The sequence below is a fragment of the Somniosus microcephalus genome, chromosome 13 (genome assembly GCF_052327205.1).
Source record: "Somniosus microcephalus isolate GS21.2 chromosome 13, FLI_Smic_1.0, whole genome shotgun sequence".
In the NCBI taxonomy this organism is placed as follows: Eukaryota; Metazoa; Chordata; class Chondrichthyes; order Squaliformes; family Somniosidae; genus Somniosus; species Somniosus microcephalus.
Window position 1 is genome coordinate 43,083,149 of NC_140999.1, and position 24,195 is coordinate 43,107,343.

General features: G+C 44.5%; 1 protein-coding gene across 3 annotated transcripts in view; it reads left to right on the forward strand.

Moving 5' to 3' along the window:
- LOC147108276 (phosphatidylinositol 4-phosphate 5-kinase type-1 gamma-like) overlaps window positions 1-24,195 on the forward strand; it is a 164,166-nt gene that overhangs the window by 40,194 nt on the left and 99,777 nt on the right. For all 3 annotated transcript variants that reach the window (XM_086004836.1, XM_086004838.1, XM_086004837.1), the window contains exons 3-4: window positions 23,452-23,483; window positions 23,570-23,662. In XM_086004836.1, coding sequence (XP_085860962.1) covers window positions 23,452-23,483; window positions 23,570-23,662 — 125 coding nt within the window. The remainder of the gene's footprint in view (window positions 1-23,451; window positions 23,484-23,569; window positions 23,663-24,195) is intronic.

Below are 24,195 nucleotides of genomic sequence, written 5' to 3' on the forward strand. Positions count from 1 at the left end.
GAGAGTACTTTCAACAAACAGTACTCTTTTGTCCCGCACCACTCTTAACTCGGTTTACCTTTTTCTGAACACCAAGTGTAGTGTTAAGTTTGCTTGTAATTTTTGAAATAAACTAATGTAGATTTTTTTCGTTTGTGTTTCAGAGCATGTTTAGGAATAGAGTTTAAGTTGCTGGTCTGGGACAAATAGATAAATGTCAAGGTACCATGGTCTTATGGACCAAAATGGAGATCTATTGGTGGAGGCATGGTTGAGGTACTAAATGAGTACTTTGCATCGGTGTTTACCAAGGAAGAGGACTTTACCAAAGCTATGGTAAACAAGGAGGTTGCCGGGATACTGGATGAGATAAAAATAGATAAAGAGGAGGTACTAGGAAGGCTGTCAGTACTTAGTGGATACTGGTCTGGCTGGGATGTATCCTAGGTTGCTGTGGGAAGAAATTGCGGAGGTGCTGGCCATAATCTTCCAATCCTCCTTGGATACAGGGTGGTGCCAAAGGACTGGAGGATTGCGCCCTTGTCCAAAAAAGGGGAGATGGATAAACCTGGCAATTACAGGCCAGTCAGTTTAACGTTGGTGGTGGGGAAGCTTTTAGAAACAATAATCTGGGAGAAAATGATCAGCCACTTGGATAAACATGGACTAATAAAGGAGAGCCAACATGGATTTGTTAAGGGCAAATCATGTTTGAGTAACTTGATTAAGTTTTTTGATGAGGTAACAGGGTGGATGAGGGCAGTGCAGTTAATGTTGTGTATATGGACTTTTAAAAGGTGTTAGATAAAGTACCACATATTACGCTTGTTAGCAAAATTGAAGCCCATGAGATATAAGGGGCAGTAGCAGCATGAGTACAAAATTGGCTAAGGGATAGAAAACAGAGTTGTGGTGAATGGCTGCTTTCTTGGACCGGAGGGAGGTATACAGTGGAGTTCCCCAAAGTTCAGTACCAGGGCCACTGCTGTTTTTGATATACTTTAATGACTTGGACTTGGGGGTATAGGGCACAATTTTGAAATTTGCAGATGACCTGAAACTTGGAAGTGTAGTAAACACCGGGGAAGATAGTAATAGGCTTCAAGAGGATATAGACAGACTGGTGGAATGGGTGGACACATGGCAGATGAAATTCAACGCAGGAAAGTGCGAGGTGATACATTTTGGTAGGGAGGAGGAGGAGGAGGAGAGATAATACACACTAAATGGGACAATTTTGAAGGGGTTGCAAGAAGAGAGACCTGGGGTTGTTTGTGCACAAATCTTTGAAGATGGCAGGACAGGTTAACAAAGCATAGGGGATCCTGGGCTTTATAAATAGAGTCAAAGAGTACAAAAGCCAGGAAGTTATGCTAAACCTAGTTAAAACACGAGTTCGACCCCAACTGGAGTATTGTGTCCAATTCTGGGCACCACGCTTTAGGAAGGAGGTGAAGGCTTTGGTGAGGGTTCAGATTTACTAGAATGGTTCCAGGGATGAGGGATTACAGTTGTGTGGATAGACTGCAGAAGGCTAAGAGGAGATTAGATAGAGGTGTTTAAAATCATGGAGTTTAGATAGAGTAAATTAAGAGAAACTGTTACCAATAGCTGATGGGTCGATAACCAGAGGGCACAGATTTAAATTGATTGGCAAAAGAACCAGAGGCGACATGAGGAAAATCTTTTTACGCAGTGAGTGGTTAGGATTTGGAATGCACTGCCTGATAGGGCGGTGGATACAGATTCAATAGTAGCCTTCAAAAGGGAATTGGATAAATACTTGAAGGAGAAAAAATTGCAGGGAAATGGGGAAAGAGCGGGGGAGTGGGACTAACTAGAAAGTCAGTGCAGACTCGATGGGCTGAATGGCCCCCTGTGCTGTACTGTTCTATGATTCTAAACAGTAGTGCTCTAATACAGTTGGCAGATTTTTTTTTTTTTGGATAAATTTCTTTGTTTTGATCCCATCATTTTGCCCCCTTCTCTCTGAAGGTACAGTCTCCTGCAGGGGCGTGGGCACGTGGATGCTGGCAACTTGTTTGCGTGGGTCTCCTCCGGGTGCTCCGGTTTCCTCCCACAGTCCAAAGATGTGCGAGTTAGGTTGATTGGCTATGATAAATTGACCCTTAGTGTTAGGGGGATTAAATACGTGGGGTTACGGGGATAGGGTGGGATATGTGTAGGGGTTACGGGGATCGGGTGGGATATGTGTCGGTGCAGGCTCGATGGGCCGAAATGGCCTCTATCTGCACTGTGGGGTTTCTGTGATTCTGTGAACTTCCCAGCACCTTGGCCAAGTGGGTGAATGGAGGCAGGCTAGATTTTTTACATCAAGAATGAGAGAAGAACATCTGGCCCATACATCCCCATCCCCATCTACCAACCCTCACTCCAATATTACCATGGGGGCTGCCCCTGATTAAGTTAGCAGATGTCCATACACACGTTCCTGCAGGCTAGCAATCCTGTGTAGCAGCCCTGGCTGATATTCCTCACCACAGCCTATAGCCCAAGATTCCAGTCTACTACCCAGCAGTGTTTAGGTATGGCAGCTCAGAAATTGATCAAACCTGGTTCCTTCTGGTCTGTATGATTTCAGTACCACACTGGGTGATTCATTTTGAGGCTTTTGACATTCTTGCAATATATTTGTAGAAGTGTCTAGCACAGGAACAGATCATTCAGCTCATCAAGTCTGCCAATGTTTTTCTCCATATGAGCCACCTAGTCTAATTCCACTCTCCTTCTGGCTTCCTGTAATCTTTAGAGAATTTATGGACTCTGCTTCATCAGTGCTTGTGGCAGAGAATTCCACATTCTAACTATCTTCTGTATAAAGAATTTTTTTTGTAACTTTGCCTTTAATTCTGTTTGTGATTATCTTAAATTTGTGTCCTGTCATTACCATCTTTCTGACCAGTGGACACAATCTGTCACTATTTACTTGATCATAATCTTGTATACTTATCAGGCCACCCCCTCAATCTTCTCAGCTCTGGTGGAAAAAAACCCTAACTTCTCATGCCTCTCTTCATAAATTTAACCATTCAATGTTGGCACCTCCTAGTGAATCTACGTGGCACTCCCTCCATTGCTTTTATAACTTAATGATGGGGACCCAAAACTGTAAACACTACTCCAAATGCAGTCTGAGCTTGACTTAGTTGTAAGCATTCTTGCCCCTAAGTTAGAAGGTTGTGGATTCAAGTCCCACTCCAAGACTTGAGCACATAATCTAGGCTGACACTTGATAGACAGGAATATCGCCTTTTGGATGATGCACATTAAATTGAGGACCTATCTGGCTGTTCAGGTGGATGTAACCGATCTTGTGCCACTACTTGAAGGGGACACCTCTTGGTATCCTGGTCAACCAACCCCACCAAAAACAGATTAGCTGGTCATGCATCTTATTGTTTGTGGGAACTTGCTGTGGCTGCCGCGCTTATCTACATCGCAACAATGATTGCACTTCAAAAGTAATTAATTGGCTGTGAAGCACTTTGGGAGATCCCAATGTGAAAATGTAAGTTTTCTTTAAATAGTGCAGTGTGATTTTTAACACCAACCCGAGCAGGCCAGGCAGATGGGGCATCAGTTTAACATCACTGACAATGCAGCACTCCATTATTGCTATTTGTGGGCCTTTGCTGTGTACAAATTGGCCAGCTGGATTTATATCCACATCAGCGACTACACTTCAAAAATGAAGTAATTCATTGGTTGTGAAGCACTTTGGGATGTTCTGAGGACATGAAAGGCACCATACAAATGCAAGTTCTTTTTCTTTTCCGTATCTTTTTCTTTCACCAAGGTCTTGTACAAATCCAATATGACTTCCTTACTTTTATATTGTTTGTCTTTATTTGAACAGTAAGTTGTAAACACTGCGTAATTCATAAATAATTCAAGTATCCAAATTATGTAGTACCTGTACTAAGGCCACTTCAGATAGGAAACCTGGATAACGAAATGAGTTTTAAGCAGTGTGTTGTAGTCTAGCTCTTGTGTTATTTTAAGTGAAGTAATAAGGATGTGGGGAGAAAATTGGGTGTAACAACCAACATTAGATGTTCAGGGCTGAGTAGATGGCTTGTTTTTGGTGTTTGTTTTTTCTTGGACTGGGTGGGGATTAAAAGAGATGGAAATTTGGAATGTGCAGGCTATTTGTACGTTGAAATAAATTCTTGATAACTGAACAAAGATTTAGTATACTGTGTGTTTGTAGTTTAAAATCTTTCCCCTCCCTTTGGTTTCTTTTCCTGGCACAAATTAATGTGGTTACATTGGCCTGTGAGTTAATACAGTGTCATTGCAATGACTTGCTGATGAATAGCTGGATTTGTAGTGACAAGGTATTGATGTTTGGGGCACTTTTTTTCTTTTTAAAATAAAATTGAATTCCGCCTAAACCCACCAACATAAATTATTGACAGAGTGGGGAGGGCACTCGCTTCATCAAACCTGCTGGAGAATTCTGGCTGTTGGTTGTTGGAGGAATTTACTTGGTGAGGGTTGTGGTAACATGCAGGCAGGACTGAAAGAGAAGTCTAGGCCTTAGGAGTGCTGGTTGTGTATGCAGAGTATCCTGCTGGTAGTGTAGTTTGTCTTCCTGGGCTTTGGTATCTCTGGATTGGTTCTCTGGCTGGACGGTCTCTCTTTGTGAAACGGAATGATCTAGCTGTGCAGAGGAGACCTCTCCGTCATATTTTAATTTTAAAACATTTTTTTTTAGAAAAGCGAATAATTTTCCTGAGCCCTTTTTAAATCTAGAATGGGGGGTAATTTAAATAATAAATACTCCCTTAGACTTTTCTTCTACTTTAATGCTCTATTTCCTGACATTCCTTCTGTAAATCTGTGGTGAGGGATATATATGTTTGTGGGGGGGGGGGGGGGGGGGAGAGAATGTTGGGATGCATCAAATTTATAGAAATGCTTGTTTTTAATTCTAGGAAGTTCCTTTTGTAGTTGCTTATCTTTTTCATGTTTGCAATCTTTTTAAGAGCCAAATTATGATGGATGTTGAATGTGTTTGTTTCTGGTGATTGCTAATTTTTGTCAAATATATGAGAGGTAATATCAGTAAAATAGGGTCTGATGTTTTGTAAAACTTTTAATCTGAATAAGAACATTCTTGAGGTTTATGTTCCCTCCTGCATCTTCCAGCACAAGGCTCTGACCTGTGGATCTACCCCTCTCCCTGCGCCACCTTCTGTGGTAGAACCTTCAGCTGCCTTGGCCCTATTCTTTGTAACACTCTTCCCAACAACTGTGCCTCTCTACCTCCCTCCCCACTTTTCAAAGCATTCTTAAAACACATCTCGATTTTTGGTTAGCTCCTAAGTCTTTTGCAAAGGCTTGGAACTTGCTCCTGTATTCACTAAAGTTTAGAAGAATGAGAGGGGATCTCATTGAAACGTATAAAATTCTGACAGGGCTAGACAGACTGGATGCAGGGAGGATGTTTCCTCTGGCTGGGGGGGTCTAGAACGAGGGGTCACAATCTCAGGATACGGGGTAGGACATTTAGGACTGAGATGAGACATTTCTTCACTCAGAGGGTGGTGAACCTGTGGAATTTTCTACCACAGAAGGCTGTGGAGGCCAAGTCACTGAATATATTTAAGAAGGAGCTAGATAGATAGATTTCTAGACACAAGGCATCAAGGGGTATGGGGAGAGAGCAGAAATATGGTATTGAGATAGAGGATCAGCCATGATCATACTGAATGGCGGAGCAGGCTTGAAGGGCCGAATGGCCGCCTGCTGCTCCTATTTCTCTGTTTCTATGCTCTCTTCTGTGAAGCATCTTGCTATGTTTTTCAATGCTAAAGGCCCTATATAAATGCAAGTTATTGTACTTTGAAAAAGCAAAATAAAAGTTTTGAAACCAAATTCAGATGTTTTGATTTGCAACCATAACACTTTTTTGTGATTTTTTTTTTTCTTCTTCTGATCCAACAAAATTCAATTGATGTTTTTTTGCAATAATATAGACAGAAACTGCACCAAAAAGATTCATTCACAATTTCCTTCAATGCAGAGTCCTTGCAGATTAAAAACGCTCCTGAATCAATCATTTTGTAGAATCATAGAACATCTGTGCAGACAATGTGTTGACATTTTTATACAGTACTCCCTGTTGTGTTTCCTACTTATTTATGTAATATAAAAATATTGATACATCCGAGGTAGCCCAGTACTGTGAATTTCCAGTGTGCCCTCTTTCAATCATTACGCCCTCCCATTTAATAGCTCTGTTCCAAAACGACTTTGCCTTGTTACCTCTTTCTTTCAACTTCGAATATCCTAAAAATCCCATCAAGAAATGAGGATCGTAATTTTGGTATATTTCCTCTCCTCCTCCCGTCCTGACAAATTCCTTATTTTTTGCTCGGTGTACCCTTCACTCCCTTGTACAGTGGTCTTGCAATGTTTGTTTTTGGGTCTTTTTAAGTCGAGATGTTGTTGGTTTCTCTGCTTCAGACGGCTCATGTTGGTGAGCTCTCGCTTCCCTATGTCCTCCTATTTGCAGTTTTACTGCTATCCAGCTAAGTTTCATAGCATGCTCTGAATAATATTCTTTTACACCTATATAAGTTGCCATATCTTGTGTTGCATGCAAATATTAATGTAGCAAAGTAATTCAGTCCTGTTTAAGCAGTTGTCCCTAGTTACAAAAATCACCACGTTATTAGTGCAAAGTGGGTAGAACTATAGCGGTGAGTTTTTGAATACAGCTGTATAGAAGTACAGTTTTTGTTTGTACTTTTGAAGGAGGTAAATGGTTTGTTGTAAACATCTGGCTACAGCCTGACTGCCAGTTGTCCTGAATGTTTGAGTTAATCTGTGAACTATGGTAAAACTTTTTTTTTGTAAACACTCTGCAAAAATGCTGCAACATCAAAGTTGTAAAAGGTTGAAAAGGACGTTTCAGACCTGTAACGACATCACTTTTTTTTTCATTTATGGGATGTGGGCCTCGCTGGCAAGGCCAGCATTTATTGCCCATCCCTAATTGCCCTTGAGAAGGTGCTGATGAGCCGCCGCCTTGAACCGCTGCAGTCCGTGTGGTGAAGGTACTCCCACAGTGCTGTTAGGGAGGGAGTTCCAGGATTTTGACCCAGCGACGATGAAGGATCGGCGATATACTTCTATGTCCGATGGTGTGTGCCTTGGAGGGGAACTTGGAGGTGGTGGTGTTCCCATGCGCCTGCTGCCCTTGTCCTTCTAGGTGGAAGAGGTCACGGGTTTGGGAGGTGCTGCTGAAGAAGCCTTGGCGAGTTGCTGCAGTGCATCTTGTAGATGGTGCACACTGCAGCCATGGTACGCCAGTGGTGGAGGGAGTGAATGTTTAAGGTGGTGGATGGTGTGCCAATCAAGCGGACTGCTTTGTCCTGGATAGTGTCGAGCTTCTTGAGTGTTGTTGGAGCTGCACTCATCCAGGCAAGTATTCCATCACACTCCTTACTTCTGCCTTATAGATGGTGGAAAGGCTTTGGGGAGTCAGGAGGTGAGACACTTGCCGCAGAATACCTAGCCTCTGACCTGCTCTTGTTGCCACAGTATTTATGTGGCTGGTCCAATTAAGTTTCTGGTCAATGGTGACCCCCCAGGATGTTGATGGTGGGGGATTTGGCGATGGTAATGCCGTTGAATGTCAAGGGGCAGTGGTTAGACTCTCACTTGTTGGAGGTAGTCACTGCCTGGCACTTCTGTGGCGTGAATATCACCTGTCACTTTTCAGCCCAAGGCCGAACGTCGTTCAGGTCTTGTTGCATGCGGACATGGACTGTTCCATTATCTGAGGAGTTGTGAATGGTACTGAACACTGTGCAGTCATCAGCGAACATCCCCATTTCTGACCTTATGTTGGAGGGAAGGTTATTGAAGCAGCTGAAGATGGTTGGACCTAGGACGCTGCCCTGAGGAACTCCTGCAGCGATGTCCTGGGGCTGTGACGATTGACCTTCAACCACCACAACCAATTTTGGAGAATCCAGCATTTTCTTTTTCTTCCCGACACTTTGTTTTAATTTTCTGTGCAGTTTGATTGAGGAGAGCAACCAGGTTCTCTGTGGTAACTAACAGCACCCTTGCAGCAAGACACCATAAACAACAGTCTAGGTTCACTTACACTTTTGTAGTTTCTCCCATCCCAACCCCTCTTTCCATTTTGAAGAGAGACAGAATAGGGAAAATGTTCTTAGTCAAACATAGGGAAGTACCCTAGATGTATTACTCTCCAAATGGGTAATTGTTCTGGCTTTCGTTCTGATCACTTGGCCATTTTGGAATTCGCAAATGTCTCCTTTATCAAATCAAATCAAATCAACTTTTATTGTCATTGTTAGTGCACAAGTGCAGTACAACGAAATGTAGGCTTGCGGCTCCCGAGAGTGTACATTTGGATTAAGACATTTAAACATTCAACATACATTTGGCTTGTAGTATATTAACGTAAATATGACTATAATAAAGTGCATTGGCAGATGTGCAGGCTTTAGAGTTTATTTGTGGAGTTCAGTAGGATGACGGCCCTGGGAAAGAAGCTGTTCCTAAATCTGGTCGTACGGGTGCGAATGCATCTGTAGCGTCTCCCAGATGGTAGGAGGGCGAACAGACTGTGGCTGGGGTGGGTAGGGTCTTTGATGATGGACCGTGACCTCCGTAGACAGCGTTTCTGGTATATGTGCTCTATGGTCGGTAGCCGGGTGCCGGTAATGCGTTGGGCAGTTTTGACTACCCGCTGCAGGGCTTTACGGTCATAGTAGCTACAGCTGCCATACCATACTGTGATACAGTTTGTCAGGATGCTCTCTATAGTGCAGCGGTAAAAGTTAGAGAGGATCAGGGGTGACAGATTACATCCCTTCAGCCTCCTTAAGAAATATAGGCGCTGCTGGGCCTTCTTCACCAGAGAGGAGGTGTTGAGGGACCAGGAGAGGTCTTCCGTGATGTGGACTCCGAGGAACTTAAAGCTGTCCACCCTTTCCACCACAGCCCCATTGATGTGGATGGGGGTGTGACTTCCGCCTTTGGACTTCCTGAAGTCCACAATGATTTCTTTTGTTTTCTTGGTGTTAAGGGCCAGGTTGTTATCGGCGCACCACTTCACGAGATGCTGGACCTCCTCCCTGTAGGCTGACTCATCGTTGTTGGTGATCTGGCTTACTGCCGTGGTGTCATCCGCAAACTTGATGATGGTGTTGGAACCATTAACAGCCACACAGTCGTGGGTGAAGAGGGAGTAGAGGAGGGGGCTCAGCACACATCCTTGTGGGGCCCCTGTGTTCAGGGTCGGGGGGGGGGGGAGGTGGGGGGTGTGGTTACCTAATTTGACAGACTGGGGTCTGTTTGTTAGGAAGTCCAGGGTCCAGTTGCAGAGGAAAGTGTTCAGGTGAAGAGTTTGGAGTTTGGTGGCCAGCTTGTTGGGGACGATAGTGTTGAATGCTGAGCTGTAGTCTATAAACAGCATTCTGATGTAGGTCTCCTTACCATCTAGGTGATTCAGTGCCGAGTGTAGAGCAGTTGTGATTGCATCCTCCGTTGATCTGTTTGCACGATAGGCAAACTGGTGTTGGTCAAGGGAGGCAGGAACACTGGCTTTGATGTGGGCTAAGACCAGTCTCTCTCAACACTTCATTATGATGGGTGTGAGTGCGACAGGTCGATAGTCGTTCAGGCACGTCACAGCCGTTTGTTTTGGCACAGGAATAATGGTAGTGGTCTTGAAGCATGTAGGGACTACTGCCTGGGCCAATGACAGATTGAAGATGGCGGTGAAGACATCAGCCAGCTGATCAGCACATTCCTTGAGTACCTGTCCAGGGATGCTATCCGGTCCAGCAGCCTTTCGTGTGTTCACTCTGCGTAGAACACCCCTTACGTCGGAGGTCGACAGAGTGAGCACCTGGTCTTCCGGGGGTGGCAAAGCTTTGGTAGCCGGCTCCATGTTGTCCCTGTCAAAGCGAGCGTAGAAGTTGTTAAGCTCCTCCGGAAGGGAGGCATCGCTAACTGGAGGACTGATGTTTTTGCCCTTGTAGTCAGTGATGGACTGGATGCCTTGCCACATGCGCCGGGGGTCCGAGTTGTTGCGGAAGTGATCCTCTATCCGCAGTGTCTGTTTCCTTTTGGCAGTCCCGATACCCTTTTTTAGGTTGGTCCTAGGTGCACTGTAAGCCGCCGCGTCGTCAGATTTAAATGCTGCGTCGCGTGCTTTCAACAGCGAGCGGACCTCTCCGTTCATCCAAGGTTTCTGGTTGGGGTATGTCCTGATATTTTTATGGGTCGTGACGACCTCGACGCAGCTGTTGATGTAGAATAGCACTGTGGATGCGTATTCCTCGATGTCATTATGGGCAAACATGCCCCAGTCAGTGCGTTCGAAGCAGTCCTGAAGCTCCGCTACTGCCCCCTCTGGTCATACTTTCACTGCTCTCACTGATGTTCTCCCTCTTTTGTTGAGCGGTTTGTATGCTGGGGCTAGAAACAGGGAGAGGTGGTCAGACTTCCCAAGGTGGGGGCAGGGAATGGCCTTATAAGCGTCTACAATGCTCGTGTAGACTTGATCCAGTGTGTTCTCCCCTCTTGTGGGGCAGGAGATATTCTGGTGGAATTTCGGTAGTACAGTTTTTAGGTTTGTGTGATTTGAAGTCCCCCGCGACGATAAAAGCTCCGTCTGGGTGCGCAGTTTGTTGTTCGCTGATGGCCCTGTAGAGGTCCTTCAGTGCTAGTTTGGCATTAGCGTGTGGTGGGATGTAGACCGCAGTGATGATAACAGCCGCGAATTCCCGAGGCAGGTAGAAGGGTCTGCACCTTACCATGAGGAGTTCCAAATCAGCCGAGCAGGATCTATCAATTATATCAGTGTTAGTGCACCAGGCATTGTTAGTGTAAATGCACTAATGCAAGAATGTGTGTTCTGTTTTTGTTTGGGACGGTTGACCCCCAACAATGTCTTCGTTGGGGTGGTGGGGCAGAGGGTGTTGGAGGGGAAGTTAACACTTAAGAATGTCGCCACACACTACAGTAGAGGTAATGGGATAAAGACCTGCTCCTGTTCACAACAGTGATTTGCTGATTTCAGTAATGTTCCTGTGAGCAGTTGCGAGGAACTTTGCCACGTGAATAATTGAATATAGATCCTATAGTTTTATTAGAACTCTTTCACTGTCCGGAAGCTGTGTTAACTGTATGCTCTAATAGCAATCCCTTGCCTTTTCTTGCTGGACTGCTGGATCTCTGCTCTGTGCTCAGCGTTTCTGGAGCAGAATGTCTGCTGAGGGCCATGGGTGAAGAGTAGGTGAACTGCAAGTGCTCCCCAGGCATTGGTATATATATGCATTTTGATAAAGGAAGCATTTTGCTTGCTATGAGTGTTGTTCCCATTACCAGTTTCTATTGTACTATAATCAAAAGAATCCGTACTAAACAAAAAGCAAAAAACTGCAGATGCTGGAAACCTGAAACAACAAAAGAAAATGCTGGAAGCACTCGCCAGGTCAGGCAGCATTTTGGGTGTGGGCCCTTTGTTAGAGCTGGCGTCCTGGAAGAGACGTGGAAGTGAATTAAACAATGGACCATAGTTTGCTGTAGCAGGGCAACAAACAGCGTCCACTGTTAGACTTACCTGTTTAATCTTGACGATATTTTGAACCGCAAGTTGCTGGAAGTGCGAGCTGATAATGTCTCGGCAAGGGAATCTGGGCATGTGGGATCTAAGTGGACAGGGCAAGCAACCGTGTATCTCCTTAACCAGTCAGATTGAAGGATTGTGAAGTAAACGGCGCAAAGATGGAGAAGGAAATGCAGAATGGGTAAATTCAGTGCCACGTCAGGTACAGAAAGAGAAATGAATGGAAAAGAAAGATTGGATCAAGAGACAGAAAGGAAAAGTTTAAAAAAAAATTAATATTTTAAGTTTCAAAAAATCCAACAGCAATTGAAGCCTTGAGGAATGAGATGCCACACTTGTAATAGTTAGTTTTTAGTGCCAGAGAGGTTCATTGGCAATTATCAACACTTAGCACATCATTAAAAGAATCTCTGACAGCTAATCCAGTCTTCATTAAATATGGGCAGACCTTAAATGGCTCCCTTGCGTCACTTCAGACCAGCTCTAACTTTCTGTGGTGGGTTTCATTCGCATCTACCAGGCAAATACAGCAAGTTCACACCGTTCAATGCATTTCAATGGTGAGCCAAGCAGCGAGATGCCATTTTCCTGAAGCTAACGGCAGGATAGCACAACTCTGACAGCAAGTTTTGGATTTGGATCTGCCCTTTCCTGAAGTTGCTGTAGCATTTGTGCATAAATAACAGCGAGTGCTATTAGCCTTGCCGTTATTTTGACAGCAAATTATGGATCATTATAAACAGTAATGAAGCTTTGTTTCGGTCTGAAGCCTCAGGTTTTGTCTTGCTGACCAAAAAGTGGCTGTCAAAAGCCCCTGCAACCTAAGTTGCCATGGAACAGAGTTGTAGGAATAATGTTGTAGGCTTTTGGCATTACGTCAGAAATGACAGTGAATGGATTTACAACAGCAGTCATGGAGACCAAAACCCTGGAATTAGTGAATAAATATTTGTTCTGATGGGGATCGGGGCACTTCAGGCTAATTAACTATGCAATATTTTGTATTATTTGACGATTACAAATATAAGCTTAGAAATGATTGGTATAAATGTTGTGCTAAGTTTATCTCCCATGATGTTGCACAAGGAGAGTCGAGACCAAGTGCAGTATTCAGCTCAAGCAGGGTTAGAGGGTGGGGAAATGGGGAGAGGCAAACTGAGGGGAATGGAAGAGGTCATGGATGGGGAGAGGAGGCAAAGGAAAGAGGCAGCAGTTTGGGGAGCTGGAGGAAGGGAGAGAGTGAAGCAGAGGGGGCAGTAGAGAGGAGGATGAGTTGGGGGCAGAGGGAGTGAGTAGAGAGTATGGACATTGGGGAGAGGAGGTAGATGGGGTGGGGTCAGGAAAGGAAGAGGGAGGAGGGGTGGAGGATGTTTGGGTGATAAATGATGGGGTTAAATAGTCTGAGGGCCCATCTTGATGCTCTGTGAAGGAGGGGGCGGTGGGCTTGGAACAATTTATTTGCTCAGGTGTGGGGTGGGGGGGATGGTGTGGGAGGCTAAGGATGATTTTTCTCCTCAGTGGGGGGCGGTGCACCATTGATCTTTCAGTTAGAGTGGGCTCGAGCCAATTACCCTGCTCCGTGTAGAGGGGACAAGGCTTGAAATACTGCTTGGTGTGGCGGGAGCAGGCCAGAATATTGCTTAGTTTGGTGGGCTGCGTGCAAGGCTGACTTGCTGCTTGGTGTGGCGGGAACAGGCCAGAATATTGCTTAGTTTGGTGGGCTGCGTGCAAGGCCGACATGCTGCTTGGTGTGGCGGGAACAGGCCAGAATATTGCTTAGTTTGGTAGGCTGCGTGCAAGGCCGACATGCTGCTTGGTGTGGCGGGAGCAGGCCAGAATATTGCTTAGTTTGGTGGGCTGCGTGCAAGGCCGACATGCTGCTTGGTGTGGCGGGAGCAGGCCAGAATATTGCTTAGTTTGGTGGGGTGTGTGCAAGGCCGACATGCTGCTTGGTGTGGCGGGAACAGGCCAGAATATTGCTTAGTTTGGTGGGCTGTGTGCAAGGCCGACATGCTGCTTGGTGTGGCGGGAACAGGCCAGAATATTGCTTAGTTTGGTAGGCTGCGTGCAAGGCCGACATGCTGCTTGGTGTGGCGGGAGCAGGCCAGAATATTGCTTAGTTTGGTGGGCTGCGTGCAAGGCCGACATGCTGCTTGGTGTGGCGGGAGCAGGCCAGAATATTGCTTAGTTTGGTGGGCTGTGTGCAAGGCCGACATGCTGCTTGGTGTGGCGGGAACAGGCCAGAATATTGCTTAGTTTGGTGGGCTGTGTGCAAGGCCGACATGCTGCTTGGTGTGGCGGGAACAGGCCAGAATATTGCTTAGTTTGGTGGGCTGCGTGCAAGGCCGACATGCTGCTTGGTGTGGCGGGAGCAGGCCAGAATATTGCTTAGTTTGGTGGGCTGCGTGCAAGGCTGACATGCTGCTTGGTAGGTTGTTTTGAGCAAAGAGGCTACATGTCCGTGAAAGGCGTCTGGAGGATGCAGTCTGTGGAAAGGGGTGGGCTTATGCCCCGGACAAAAAAAGTCCATTGTGGTTCGTTGTCGGGCAGGGCTGAGAGGTTGGGTGGCTCCTGAATGGGCATGCAAGCAGCGGGCTGGCATCTGCTGAGCAGACGGGCAGTAGATTGAGTTGTCAGTGATGGTGGCCCATCTCGTTTTGGGGGAAAAACACAGGGCAACAAGATGAGCTAGTGGGAGAGGACAGGCGAGAGAGCTAGTGTGGGACTGGGGGGTCGGGGTGGGTTACGGCTAAGGCAGGTTATTGGGGTGTGCTTCTGTACTGAAAGTAGGCTGAGGATAATGGTCAGCCAGCATTAGGGAAGGCAGTCTGGGAGCGCTGTAATGGGACAATTTTTTAATGCTTTTAAATAGATTAGCTTACCTTTCTTATCGATATCAAACATGGCTGCTGGCTCCCACAATAGAGCCTCAATAATTTAGGTTACATAGAAGTACGTAGAATGCACAGCGCAGAAACTGGCTGTTTCGCAATGTTGCTCAGTGGCCTGAATTCAAAAGTGCATGCAGATGTTTTTTTTATAACTACAGTATTGATTTTCAAGATACTACATAACACTATTGTTTTACCAGCTAACATTATATGATGTATAATATTGACAAACCCTATCACAGCACCACCTGCATGTAAAGCAGGTTCTACACTTAATTGTTGGCACTGCTTTAAATGCGTATTGCCATAGATGGAGCCTAACGTGGGAGTTTTCAACGCATTTTGAAATGGAATGTTGCGACCCACTCAGCGAGTTTAATATATAATAGATACATTAAAATTGCATATTCAGCAAATTTTCCTAGTACAAATGAAGTATTGAAATTTACCAAACATTCTGAGCTATAGCTCTGTGATCTTGGGGAAGCCCTGGTCTAATTATGATTTGCCTGGTTTAAAACTTTCAGTACTTTACAGAAGAATTGGCAGAGTGAAAATATTTTGGATAACACCTCCCAATGGAAAACTGCAGCTCTCTGTTGTGTGTTGTGCTTCTGTGTAGTTGGGTACTTTGCAGTCAGAACACTGCTGTTTATGTCTTGCCTCGTGACAGATAAGCCGATTTTACGTGGTGCAAGGAAGAGGTTTATTATAGCTGAGAGCTGCTTAGAAATGGGGCAGTGATGTTCTGTGCAGGTCAATTCATAGCAAATCTGTTATGTAATCTGCTGACATTTCAGGTGGAGAAAGAAGCAATTCTGCCAGCTTCTGTACTTGTGGAAATGGTGGAAAGTATTTAACAGTCATCTGGGTTGCAGATTTCAGAAAATACAAATGGAGCAAGCTACGGCTGTGGTTCCTTGCCCTGCTATTCATGTTGATGCTAATTAAATTTTGGAGCTTGAATCAATTGACGTCAAACCTGTGGCTATCATAAGTTTGTGTTCTACTTCATGTGTCCTTTTGAATTTAATATAATGTAACTTTGTAAGTCTTGCTCAAAGCAGATTAGCATAAAGGCATTTGGGAATCAAATGCTACCTAAATTCAGATTGTAATTTCCAAAATGTTGAATTAACACACATTAAGGGGAAAAAGTCTGTTAATGATTCAGTTATTCAGATTGATGCAAAAAGACTCCATTGTTCCTCCCAGCTAGTTTCTTGTATAATTTCAGTACCCACTTTTTTTCCCTCTGCAAGTTTCTTTTCTCTTGAAGTTGTAGACTCCTCATTGAGGTAAAGCTCCATGGAAGCCAGCTGCTGTCAAGTACTTTGCCCAAGTGGTCATTATTCATGCATGAACCTCGACATTGAGAAAAGGGTGAAGGAGAGGATGGCTTGGGGGGACAGGGAGGGCAGAGGGAGCGAGTAAAAGGTAAGGACATTGAGGAGATGAGGTGGATGGGGTGGGGCCAGGAAAGGGGAGGGGTGGAGGATGTTTGGGTGATAATGATGGGGTTAAATAGTTTCTGAGGGTCCATCTTGATGCTCTGTGGAGGGGACGGCATTGGGCCTGGGACAGTTTATTTGCTCAGCTTGGCGGGGGATGGCCAAGGATGGTTTTTCTCCTCCGTCATTGACATTTTCCTTGGTTTCAGTGGAGTTAAAAGTGGACCCAGGCCAATTTCCCTGCTCAGTGTAGAGGGGATGAGGCTTGATCTACTGTGTGATGAGGAGGGGCGGCGGGGGGTGTTAATAGGCCAGAATTTTACTTCGTTTGATGGGGGGGGTGGGGGTATGTGCAAGGCTAAAATGCTGCTTGGGAGGTTGTTTTGAGCAAAGAGGCTACATGTCACTGAAAGGCGTCTGGAGGACGATGTCTGTGGAAAGGGGCGGACTTATGCTCAGATGGACAAAGTGAATTGTGGTTCGTTGTCGGGCAAGGCTGAGAAGTTGGGTGCCTTCTGAATGGGCATGCAAGCAGCAGGCTGGCATCTGCTGAGCGGACGGGCAGTGGATTGGGTTGCCAGTAAGGGTGGGTCATCTCGTTTTGGGGCAGAACACTGGACATCAAGGTGAGCTAGTGGGAGAGGACAGGCGGGAGCTTTGGCTGGCTATTTATTCATGAGGGCCATCGCAGACAATCCCTTCTCATTGAAAGCCACATGTCTTCACTTCCCATTGGAGTTATTGGAGAGTTATTAGGAGTTGGCTGACTTTTGATTCCCAATATGAGGGATTGTTGAGGACACTTGACGTGCCCCTACTGCTGGCCCAGCTGCCATAAGCTAACTTAGGACTGACCTGAGACTGAACTTGGGACCTGCTTGGTCTGTATGGCTGAGGTATTTGACGATAAATTCATTGAGCTGTTTTTTTTTGTTGTATATTATATTATGTTATGTTTCGTCTAAATAACAATATAGCCTAAGGTATGCATTGGAGATGGAGCTACAGCATTATTGGTTGAAGAATGGTGGGGGCCTTACAGTCCTTAATTTGATGGTAATCTCAAAGATCAGCACATCAACAAAAGAAACCCTGCAGAACAAAGATGAACAATCTCGCCAGAAACTTTCCAAACGTACAATAATAGTATGCTAGCTTGGTGTTTGATTGAAGCCAAAGGGAAAAAACAAATACTGGGTAAACTTCATGTTTTGCCAAACATTTAAAAAAGGGAAATTCGATAATATTTAAAAAAAAAAAAGTGTGCGTTTATAAATCCGTAACAAGTAATGTCGGCCACACTTCTGAAGCTTCATAGAGTGAATGCAGATTGAGTTAAATGTGTGTTTGCATTTTGCAGGACATATATTCCTAGTAGCTCTGTTTCTGCACTATAGTGCATAGAGTAGCTCGCTCTGGGGGTTGCCATTGTTTCCAGCTCACTTCTAATGTGGATAGAGGTGCATCTATGCAGGACATGTGTACGTGAGGTCAGCATGGATTAAAGTAAATCTAATGGAAATTCCTTGGGTGGGTAAATTGACGTACCAGACCACATGTTCTGAGCATTTACTTTTGACTGAAGCTCTGTGGAAAGTAGGTTAAAATCTTTGGGTATATCTGGGACTAATACATTGAAGGTAAGAATATGTGTGTGGTTAATATTAAAATGTTGTTTTTTTGTAGAGGCTCCTTTTTCTTTCAGTTGACCTCCTATAAGAATACAATTTGTTTCCCCCCCCCCCCCCCCCACCCTTTTTCAAAACTGATCTGTTTTGCTGTCTTCAGGCTTTTAATACCCAAGCCTTGTGTTATCTAATCATTACTTCTTGATTTATCTGACTTTTTTTTATTCTTTCCAACCTTACTGGTGTCCTATGCTATGGGACTTGCATTCATCTAAGTTTTCTTTCAGTTAATATCTGGGACTAAGTGGAAGATTTGCATGACCATACTATGCAGAATATACCTGATATTGTGCCAAAAGGGGCCCACCCATTGGTGTCATCAGAAAACTACTTGTTAGCTGGGGCAGTTAGAGTCATAGACTTGTTACAGCACAGAAGGGGGCCATTCGGCCCATCGAGCCCGTGCCACTTCTCTGCAGGAGCACTTCAGCTAGTCCCACTCCCCGCACCCTTTCCCTGTAGCCCTGCAATTCTTTTTCCTTCAGGTACTTCTCTAATTCCCTTTTGAAAGCCACAATTTAGTCTGCCTCCACCACCTTTTCAGGCAGTGCATTCCAGATCCTAACCACTCGCTGCATAAAAACATTTTCCCTCCTGTTGCCTTTGGTTCTTTTGCCAATCACCTTAAATCTGTATCCTCTAGTTCTCGACCCTTCTGCCAATGGGAACGGTTTCTCTCTATCTACTCTGCCTAGATCCCTCATGATTTTGAACACCTCTATCAATTCTCCTCTCAACATTCTCTGCTCTAAGGAGAACAACCCCAGCTACTCTAGTCTATCCAGGTAACACAAGTTCCTCATCCCTGGAATCATTCTCGTAAATCTTTTCTGCACCCTCTCTAAGGCCTTCACATCCTTCCTAAAGTGCAGTGCCCAGAATTGGACACAATACTCCAGTTGAGGCCGAACCAGTGTTTTATAAAGGTTCATCATAACTTCCTTGCTTTTGTACTCTCTGCCTCTATTTATAAAGCCCAGTATCCCATATGCTTTTTTAACCGCTTTCTCAACTGCCCTACCACCTTCAACGATTTGTGCACATATACCCCCAGGTCTCTCTGTTCATGTACCCCCTTTAGGATTGTACCCTTTAGTTTATATTGCCTCTCCTTGTTCTTCCTACCAAAATTAATCACATCTCACTTTTCTGTGTTAAATTTCATCTGCCACGTGTCTGCCCATTTCACCAGCCTGTCTATGTCCTCTTGAAGTCTATCACTATCCTCCTCACTGTTCACTATACTTCCAAGGTTTGGGTCATCTGCAAATTTTGAAATTGTGCCCTGTACTCCCAAGTCCAAGTCATTAATATATATCAAGAAACGCAGTGGTCCTAGTACTGATCCCTGGGGAACACCACACTATACCTTCCTCCAGTCCGAAAAACAACCGTTCACCACTACTCTCTGTTTCCTGTCACTTAGCCAATTTCGTATCCATGCTACTGTCCTTTTTATTCCATGGGCTTCAACTTTGCTGGCAAGTCTATTATGTGGCACTTTATCAAACGCCTTTTGGAAATTCATATACACATCAACCCTCTCTGTTACCTCATCAAAAAACTCGATCAAGTTAGTTAAACACAATTTACCTTTAACAAATCCGTGCTGGCTTTCCTTAATTAATCCACACTTGTCCAAGTGACTGTAAACTTTGTCCCTGATTATCGTTTCCAAAAGCATCCCCACTACCGAGGTTAAAGTGGCTGGCCTGTAGTTGCTGGGTTTATTCTTGCACTCTTTTTTTGAACAAGGGTGTAAAATTTGCAATTTTCTAGTCCTCTGGCACCACGCCTGTATCTAAGGAGGATTGGAAGATTATGGCGAGTATCTCCGCGATTACCACCTTCCTCAGCATCCTAGGATGCATCCCATCCAGTCCTGGTGACTTATCAACTTTAAGTTCAGACATCCTTTCTAGTACAGGAAACTTTGTGCTATCCGGCACCGACGGGACCGAGCTGTTGCCGTTCCCTCAAAACTGCTGGACACACCAGCGTTAATGTTGAAGCATACGGAGCTTTTCATCTCCGTATCTGACAACAAACACTGTCGGCCCGTACCTTGGAAGCGTCTCTCTGAAGCTGTTGCTAAGCTACAGAGACTTTGCAGAGCCTGACTGTTGGGGGAAAAAAAAAGCCACGAGAAAAAAACCTAACAATGGCTCTTGATTTTTGCCGGTGGCTCGAGCTTGCCGGACATTTAGCCTCCGGATAGCACACAGTTTCCTGTACTTCCTCTATCAATTTTTGCCTTATCCTATATCTCCACTACCTCTTTCACTATGAATTTGGCAGCATCATCTTCCTTGGTGAAGATAGATGCAAAGTACTCATTTAGTACCACAGCCATGCCCTCTGCCTCCATGCGTGGGTCTCCTTTTTGGTCCCTAATCGGCTCCACCCCTCCTCTTACTACCTGTTTTATTATTTATATGCTTATAGAAGACTTTTGAATTCCATTTTATGTTAGCTGCTAATCTATTCTCATACTCTCTTTGCCCCTCTTATATTCTTTTTCACTTCCCCTCTGAACTTTCTATATTCAGCCTGATGTCTGTCATACGCGCTCTTTTTCTGCTTCATCTTACTCTCTACCTCTTTTGTCATCCGGGGAGCTCTGGCTTTAGTTGTTCGTTCCCCCTCGTGGGAATGTACTTCGACTACCCGAGCCATCTCTCTTTAAAGGCAGCCCATTGTTCGATTACAGTTTTGCCTGCCAATCTTTGATTCCACTTTATCCAAGTCAGATCCGTTCTCAACCCACTGAAATTTGCCTTCATCCAATTAAGTATTTTTACTCTAGATTGCTCCCTCTCTTTTTCCATAGCTAATCTAAATCTTATGATACTATGATCGCTGTTCCCCTACTGACACTTGCTCCACTTGACCCACCTCATTCCCCAGAACCAGATCCAGCAATGCCTCCTTCCTCGTTGGGCTGGAAACGTACTGATCTAGAAAGTTCTCCTGAACACACTTCAGAAATTCTTCCCCATTTCTGCGCTTTACAATATTACTAGCCCAGTCTATATTAGGATAATTGAAGTCCCCCATTATCACGACTCGATAGTTCTTTTACTGCTCTAAGTTCCCTGCAAATTTGCTCCTTTTATATCTTTCCCACTTGTTGGTGGCCTATAGAATACACCTAGTAGTGTAATGGCACCTCCTATTATTCCTGAACTCTAACCAAATAGATTCTGTCCTTGATACCTCCGGGACATCCTTTCTCCAGCACTGTAACATTCTCCTTAACCAATACTGCCACCCCACCTCCTTTCTTTCCTTTCTTATCTTTTCTTAACCCCTTATTTCCAGGAATATTTAAAACCCAATCCTGTCCTTTTTTTGAGCCAGGTCTCCGTTATCGCCACAACATCATATTCCCATGTGGCTATTTGCGCCTGCAGCTCACCAACCTTATTTACCAGGCTTTGTACATTTACACACATGCACTGTAAACCTGTCTTAGACCACCTTGTATTTTCTCTTAATCTGACCCCACCTAACATCTTACTATTTATTTCTTACTCTAGTGCTATCTGTCTCTCCCCATCCTTTGTGCACGTTGTTTCTCCTTTCTAATGGAGCATCCTGGTGCCCATCCCCTCGCCAAATTAGTTTAAACCCTCCCCAACAGCTCTAGCAAACCCCCCCCGCGAGGACATTGGTTCTGACTCTGTTGAGGTGCAACCCGTCTGGCTATACAGATCCCACCTCCCCCAGTGTCCCAGGAATCTGAAGTCCTCCCTCCTGCACCGTCTCACTGCCACGCATTCATCTGTTCTATCCTCCATTTCTATACTCTCTAGCTCGTGGCACAAGGAGTAATCCAGAGATTGCTGCCTTTGAGGTCCTGCTTTTTTTAATCTCTTTCCTAACTCCCTAAAATCTGCCTGCAGAACCTCATCTCTTTTTCTACCTATGTTGTTGGTACCGACGTGGATCACGACTTCTGGCTGTTCACCCTCCCCCCTCAGAATGTTCTGCAGCCGCTCAGTGACCTCTTTGACCCTGGCACCAGGGAGGCAGCATACCATCCTGGAATCACGTCTGCGGCTACAGAAACGCCCGTCTATTCCCCTAATTATCAAATCTCCTACCACTGTTGCCTTCCCGATTTTTTTCCTCCTCTTCCACTGTAGAGCTAAGCTACCCGTGGTGCCGTGGACTTGGCTCTGGCTGTACGTCCCAGAGGAGCCATCGGACTCACCAGTATTATGCTGGTTGGAGCGTGAGATGCACTCGGGGGACTCATGCACTACCTGCCTGGTTCTCCTTGTCTGTCTGACGGTCACCCATTCACTCTCTGCCTGAACACTCCTTATGTTGCGGGGTGACCATTTCCCTGAAACATGCTATCCACGTAGCTCTCAGTCTCATGGATGCACCGCAGTGATGCCAGCTGCTGCTCAAGCTCCGAAACCAGAAACTCGAGCTTCTCCAGCCCAGTTCCAGTTGGGCTCACTGTACCTGGTATTTATCTAATGACCCTGATAGAAAGTACATATGTGACGATTCCAGGAGAGAAATAATGGCTACTTGGGTGCGAGACTGATTCCAGGAGAGAAATAATGGCTACTTGGGTGCGAGACTGAAGTGTCTGGTACCATGAGCTGTATTTTAGCAAGTGTCATAATTGCCTTCAAGAGAAAAGGAAAGAAAAATTTGCAAAGATGAAAAGCTGCTTGTTCATAAACAAAATGATTTTGTCCCAGATAATGGGTAACGTGGGCACACATGCAAATATCTTGACCATTAAACATGAGGCATGCTTCTGGCAGTTGATGGATCAAAACAAGTCGAATCTATAAACCTCTGATGTCTAAATCCTGCTGACTGCAAACATTCATTGAGCACAGCTTTTTTGTTAACTGAAGTCTTTTAAGAAGTATTTATTTTGTTTAAAAAAAATCCTGAATATTCAATGCTAAATAACATAAGAAAATGGAATTGGTTTGCGTCCAGATTTCCTGGCTCAGAAGACATAACAAAAGCCAAATGCTACATCTAGCTTTTGAATTTGACCCGGAATACTGATGCAGTTCTCAGTGCTTAATCTGATTTCCGCTTTGACAATTGAATTCTGTTAAATGGCCAAAGTCATTGCAAATCGGGCTAAAATTACTGAGTTATTCAATGTGAAGATCACCAAATGCAGTAATAGGGAATGGATTTAAAAATGTCTGTAATGTTTGATAATGTGAAGCTTCCCAGATGCAAGGGGAAATGCTTATTATGTACCTGATCGATAGAGCCCAAGAACAGCCCCTGTTCTGAGTTAGCTGATCTTAACTCAAGCTCAGGGTGATGCATTGGCCCCTGTTCACCCCACTAATCCAGGGACACCATCAGCCGGGATTCCTTCTCCTAATAGTTATCCAGTCATGTTCACACTTGTGCATACATGAGGTGAGGACAGGGTCAGGCTGAACTATGATGGTCTCTTTTGGTACAATGACCTGCTTGCACACATGACAAATAGCCCCATGGATGAAGCATCAGAGGGCTGCCAATGCCTGTGGAACTGTACTGTAGTGTGGTTCAGTGCCTTCAAGTGAACAGGGAAATGCTTGTGTGTTTATAAATATCTGATACAGATTTTCTTTTAGGTAAGGGTATCGATCGATGTGCAGCAAAGGCATGAAGTTGAGCTACAGATTAGCCATGATCTAACTTAATGGCACTGCAGGTTGACTGACCTACTCCTGTTCTATATTCATGTGTTAGTCTCAATTCCTGTTCAAGTCTGATGTTGCAACTTATAAATGTTTTGTCTTTCTCTTCACTTACAGAATCTTTCAGTAAAAAAACAGGCTTGGTTGAGGTGAGCAGCATTTACAGCTATACTACAAATTTCTCACAGAAGTAATTTGTAATCAACATCTTTTAATATCTTGTATTCTTTTCAAGATGCCCTCTTCATCTGAAAATATAGATGCACCTACAGGCAAAAAGATTGGGCACAGGGGAGTAGATGCTTCTGGGGAAACTACATACAAAAAGGTATTCCGTCTTAGCATTGTGTACAAATTGAATTTAAAATTCTCAGCTAAACAGGCTTTCCTAGCCAGTTTTGTTCATTTTTATTTTACTTTGTGATAGCGATCATTGTAATGTCATAGGTAAGAGTTTAATCTGTTTAGAGTGCAGCCCCAGCTGTGAATTTTAAAGCAATAATTTGTCGTCATAAAAAAAAATTGTTTCGTACAAAATAAAATGGTTAGTTCTATTGGGGAAGCAGGAGAAGAACTTTTTGAAGGTGACCACCCTGCACCTCATTAAAGCTGAGCAATCGTTAAGTTGCAGAGATAAAAAGAAAAACTTTAAATGTCAAATCTGAAACAAAAACAAAATTCTGGAAATGTGCCAAGTCCATTGGTGTCTGAAAAGAGGAGAAAGTTTAATATTTCAAATGGAGAACCGCAAAGTCTGAGTTCAGACAATGGTTCCCAACCTGAAATGTTAACCTGTGTTTCTCTATTGGATGCTTTGTGATCTGTGTATCTATTTACTATTTTTTTCTGGCCAGCCTATTT